The 6,011-nt window shown below is 41.7% G+C and overlaps 1 protein-coding gene across 1 annotated transcript in view; it reads right to left on the minus strand.

Moving 5' to 3' along the window:
- The window catches only part of LOC129273282 (retinol dehydrogenase 14-like), a 31,656-nt gene extending 25,645 nt beyond the window's left edge, over window positions 1–6,011 (minus strand). The window contains exon 1 of the mRNA XM_064107444.1: window positions 5,788–6,011. Coding sequence (XP_063963514.1) covers window positions 5,788–5,941 — 154 coding nt within the window. The 5' untranslated portion in view covers window positions 5,942–6,011. The remainder of the gene's footprint in view (window positions 1–5,787) is intronic.

Consider the following 6,011-nt stretch of genomic DNA (forward strand, 5'->3'; position numbering starts at 1 on the left):
CATTTGACTCCAGAGTAGATCTAAGTACGGTAGTTTCTAATGTTAATTAATGATGATGGAACAGAAATAAAGAAATGAAAAGAAAAGGGAAGAAAATATAAAAGACAAACAAGAGAAAACAAAAGAAAAAATGAAAAGAAAAAAATAGAAACGAGAAACAAAAGATTACATAAAAAAACAAGAGTAAAAACAACATTAACCATGTTAACTAGCCTTTTTAACAAACAAAATAGGATCCAGAACTGTAGGTCTTTCTAGATTAGATCTAGTAACATTATAATTTAGATCTAGATCTAGGCTTAACGTGAACTTAAGTTCTTTTGAGTTCAAGTAACTAACAACATTTCAACCACTCTCGTCAAGCCAAGGGTTCATTACATGCTGCCGCACACAGGAAAATCAAGCCATAGAAGTCGTGTGTTGTGGAAGTGGAATCGCAGCACGCGCGACCCACTAGTTAGAAATCCACTACCAAACGCGGTTCATGGTGCGAGGTTAGTATGATACTAACCTCGCAATACGTGTGAGTGCATTTCAACATGATGTAAATTACCTCGGGCGAAGTTTGTGCAGGCTCCACTCCACTTCACTACCGCTACACTACCGTCCACCTACCCGAACTTCGAGACCGTGAACTCGATCTGATATTCCAAGTGACAAAGGTGGGATTTTATGGGGGGAAAATATAAAATTCATGCAACATCACAATCTTTAAAAACAATTAAAACTAACATTTTTACTTTACACAAAGTTTCACTTCTTTTCCATGCTTCTATCAGTCTCAAAATTGGTGATTTAGAGCTAACTTCTTTGTTGTTCTTCCCCCCGTATTCGAGGATCAGCGGCTATCCGCAGGTTGGTTGTTGTGTTGAAGTAATTTCTCTAAGCGAATATGATGAATTATAAGAATGTATCTGAGGCAGTGGGTCATAACATTGGCAGCAAGAGTGACATATAGGTGCGAGGAGGGTAATAACATATTAGTGGCAAGGGTGAGGGGATGAGCAGAGGTGAAAGCTTGGCTAACTGAAGCAGGGAGGCTTAGAGATAAGACATGTTGAATGAGAACAGACCGTTGGGGTTTGAGGGTTGGGCAGGAAGCAAGGAATTGGTGGAGCTTTCTTCCTCCGTTGAGCAAAGTGGCACTGGGAGACTTGCCTATGGTCTTCAGTCTTTGTTGTGTTAGGTAGGTGCTTGTCAGAAGTTGGGAGCAAAGTCTTGCAGCAATACGGAGGTATGAAGGTAGTGCAGGGGGGAACAGACTGCTAGGGCTTGGACATTGCTTCCAGAAGGCAAGAGTGTGCTTCTCCTGAATGGCATCAACTAGGCCAGCATTGTGCTTCTTGAAGATGGCCTGGCGGCACAGTCTTTTCTAGGTGAGGTAGTTGATGCTCAGGGTGCCAGACAGGATGGCAGGCAAGCTGTATTTGGCGATTAGCTGCTTCCAGGAGGAGATGAAAGGGACATCGGCAGAGAGAGCATTTAGAAGTATCCTGTGCTCAAACCTATCGCTTGGTAGAGTAACCAGTTGCCCGAGAGTCATCAAGGTGTTAAGGTCGATCTGCATAGAGAGAGGGATAATTTTGGTAAGGATTATGCTTCTGGGAGCCCTAGGAACTTTTTTAAGAGAAGGGCCTGCGCTGAGTCTAGCTTATCCCTGGACCTCTTGGTAACTCTAATGGCAACAATGCCATATAGCATCCTAGGAATGCAGTAGGTGGTCCATAACTTGGCAATGGTTGGAGGCCAGAAGTTGTTTCTTGAAGCCGAACCACCTAGCAGAGCAAATATGGAGTTATATCCCTTGGCAATGATGTTCGGCGCAGGATCTTGAGAAGTTGAAGACTTGGTGACACCAAGAAGGGGATGCTGACTGACTTCTTGAACTTCCTCTTCATTCAGGTACCAAGTGTGCTTGAGGTGGTCTTGCCCATTAAAGGCGAGGATTGCACTTTTTGATGGGTTGATCTTGTACTTCCATGTGGTTGCATAGGTATGGGTAAGATTCAGCATGCATTGAAGTACTTTGGCTGAGGAAGCTATGAGGGCCACATCATCAGCTAGAACAATTACCCCAGCATACAGGTTTTGGCAGTGACATCCAAGATCTTCGTCTCTTAGCAACTTTATCAAGCCATCAATAAAGATGTTGTAGAGAAGAGGGGAGAGGATTCCTCCTTGTCTCACACCCTTCTGAAGAGGAAAGGAGCAGCTGGCATCCCCTTTCCATAATACTCTGCTGGATGCACCGTTGTACGTTTCCACCAATGTAGACTGAGCTTCGAGCGGTATAGGAGTGTCAGCTAGCTTTTGAAAGAGGCCAGGGTGCCAGACACAATCAAAAGCTTTAGCAGCATCCAAGAGGGCAAGATATGTTGGCTTCTTCCGAGATGTATTCAGCTCAATAAGCATCTCAAGGGTTATTGAAGCGAGAATACAGGACTTTGAGGCTTGGAATCCAAAGTGAAGTTTGTCAGGTGTGTTGACTTCAACCAAAGAGTCCTCAATCTTAGGTTTTAGGGCAATTTCCAAGAGTTTTGACAGAGTTGGGGTCAGGGAGATGCCTCTGTAGCTAGAGGGTTCGCTGACCGGTTTGCTCCCTCCTTTGTGCAGTGGGATAATCACTGCTTCCTTCAATGATGCTGGAAGATGTGCCAGTTTGATGGAGTTTTGGAGGAGAATGGGAGGTCCACTGTTGAGGGTTTGCCTGCTTTGTTTGACTTTACCAGGCTGTAGAACAAGGAGCTGTTCATGTCATTTGCCGACTCTATCTTTCCTTGCACTTTGAGTCTGTTGGAGGCTTCAGATTGTCTCAGCTCAGGACTCTCCTGAAGTCCTTTTTGGCTTCCAAGTAGGATTTCATATCGCATCCGCATGCGATGTTTTGAAATCGGCAGCGAATTATTTATACGTGTGAGGAACTTCATGTTGGCTCTAAATCACCAATTTTGAGACTGATAGAAGCATGGAATAGAATAGACAGGAATAACCGTCGTTTCTGGGGATTTATTCAACAATTTCTGACATTTTACTATAATCCCCATTCACCGACGGTAGTGTGTTAGTGCGAGCCTGCATGTGTAATCTGGTCGGCAATTCGGAGGACGGGTTTTGTCCAGATTTCAATTTCTTTTAGATTCTAAATGACATTATATTATCTTGAACGCGAAGGCCCACTATTTTTGTTATCTAGACTCTAATCTTTCTTTTGATACTATGTAAGTTCTATAAAATATCGAAAATATACGTTACCGATGAGTTATTCCTCGGATTATTCCTTATTTTTCTAATTTTCTGCCGGAGAGGAAAAAATGGCAGCCATCAACGAGTTGTGCTTTTATCAAGGCTATCCGATTAAATTTTCGATATCCTGGCCAATCAATGCGAGCGACAAGTTCCGAACGCACGCACATCTACAAGCGCAAAGCAGTGGCACAAATCGTGATATATAGCGACTGGTAAATACGTCTGTAAGGATGATGACGTCATCAAAGATGGCAACTTACGTTGACCAACGAAAGGATCGAAGATGCCGATGTTTCGATCATCATTTGAAAGGAATTAGCGGTAACTGCGGTCTAAGGTACGATATTTCTGAATTTTAAACATTTTTTCGTAAATATGGATGTGATTTCTTTTTCATAATGTGACATTTTATGAACAAAAAAACGATCGGAAAATCGGGTTTCCGCCGAATGTTAGATCTAACGTTACTGCTAATACGTTGTCTGTACGTACGGGCCTCCAAGCTCTTCAGTCTATGTATTGGTGAGTGAGCCAACGTAGTTCAGCGGAACAACCAAAATACAGAGACTGAAGCTTTTGGTCTAGGAATAGAAGTGAAACTTTGTGTAAAGTAAGAATATTAGTTTTGTTTTTAAAGATCATGATGTTGCATGAATTTTATATTTTCCCCCCATAAAATCCCACCTTTGTCACTTGGAATATCAGATCGAGTTCACGGTCTCGAAGTTCGGGTAGGTGGAGCGTAGTGTAGCGGTAGTGAAGTGGAGCCTCCACGAACTTCGCTCGAGGTAGATATAATTCAATTGCACTCACATTAGTACGAGGTTAGTATATACTAACCTCGTACACCGAACCGTGTTTGACCCTTGATTTTGAAGTAGTCGGCAAACATCGCTTCATTGCTGAAGTAATATTTGCCGAAACTCCTTCTCGCTACTCACCGGGGCTCTTTCCGGTAAGTAGCAATACATTAAAAAATTAAAAATGTAATTTTAATATAATAATCGGTCAAAAAGAGCAAATTTCGCTTACCTCGGCCTGGAAAGTAACTTCGCTTGTCTCTTCTATGGAAATACAAGGAGGCCCGTTGGTGGCCCTAATAAATTTCACAACCTTGATTCAGCTCCTCGGTAATTTTATAACTGTGTCTAAATTCTTTGAATGCACAATTCTTATGATTAATTTACTAATTATGGGCACCAATAAATGAAATACCTTCAAAAACATAATTCAAGATTATTATTGGCGATGATAACACTTTTCTGCAATTAATTTAAAACGATGACTAATAAAGAAAAATTGAAAAAAATATACGTGCCTGGAACGAAACCAGCAGGACAGGCTTTAACGAACATCAATAATACGGTATACCAGTCTTTACAATGAAAAGATTGGACACTTCACGGACTTTGCGTAATGACCTGCGTCAATTTGCGTGTAAAATAGTGTAGGTGCCTAGTCTTTCCCTTGTCGTGTCTTTGATATGAATATAAATCGCGCGCCCTCTTTAGACGAAAATTGATATCGGCGCTGACCAAATTTTATCTCCGTGAAATCTTCACTAAAGATCAAGAAAATATACATATTGTTTAGAAGAAACTTCAAGGAGAAGTCACGGAAGGATCTAAATGATTGGGTAAGTGTCATAGCAGAATGTGAAATCCCTAATTATGTGTGATGTTTTATGTGGGCGAAAGCCCAGTAGTATATGGATGTGTCGTGTGTGTCGCGTTATTATGAATGATATTCCTTCGCACGCGAGATGATATGAGCCCATGGGTGATAACTGATATAATTGTAAATAAGTTAGTCTACTTAAAAATAATAAATCTAATTAATAAAAGCTAAAGAGAAATATATAAATAAAAGCAAATATTTTTTTTTTCAAAGAGCAAAAACAGTTTTGCCTTCAAAACCAAGGATAGAAAGAAAGACACAGCGGGCGGAAGCCCAGGAGCTTACCGTGTATTTGACCATAGTCACCGGACTAGGGTGATTTATGGTCTAAATATTTCTCCAAATGAATTGTGAAAACAGAAAGTATACAATTACCACGATTATATGGATGAAGGTCTAACGAGTGGCAGTTTCCTGACATCTGGGCACAGACTGGAACCTCAAAAAAACGAAAAGTTCTCTCCTCTACCCCAGTCTCGATCGGCAATTTTGTTACGATTTTTAACAAAAATGGCCGATCGAAACGGGGGTAGATAGAAGGAGAGAACTTTTCGTTTTTTTGACGTTCCCGTCTGTGCCCAGATGTCAGGAAACTGCCACTCGTTAGACCTTCATCCATATAATCGTGGTAATTGTATACTTTCTGTTTTCACAATTCATTTGGAGAAATATTTAGACCATAAATCACCCTAGTCCGGTGACTATGGTCAAATACACGGTAAGCTCCTGGGCTCCCGCCCACGCAGCGGGCGGGAGCTCCCTGGGTTAAGGTCAGCCGGCCCGTGGTTGGAGTGCAACCGGGCACTGGTATAATTACAACTAGCAACTCGACCGAAACTCAAGGCGACCATCGAGTTCACTAACCGTTGCTTCCTCCGGTGACAATGATTGTCCTTCCCTCCATAGTACAATTTTCAACCGGGGCGAATCTCTGAGTTATCCTAATGTATAAACGTATAACTAGTATAACAAACACTGTAACACCTAGAATGGTTGTAATATTGTCAGTGAACACCATTTTTAAGGTCTTGACTTCAGACAGTCCCAGTCCCAGAATAAACGATACCACACTCCGCACCGCGACAAGA

Source organism: Lytechinus pictus, chromosome 12 (assembly GCF_037042905.1).
Source record: "Lytechinus pictus isolate F3 Inbred chromosome 12, Lp3.0, whole genome shotgun sequence".
In the NCBI taxonomy this organism is placed as follows: Eukaryota; Metazoa; Echinodermata; class Echinoidea; order Temnopleuroida; family Toxopneustidae; genus Lytechinus; species Lytechinus pictus.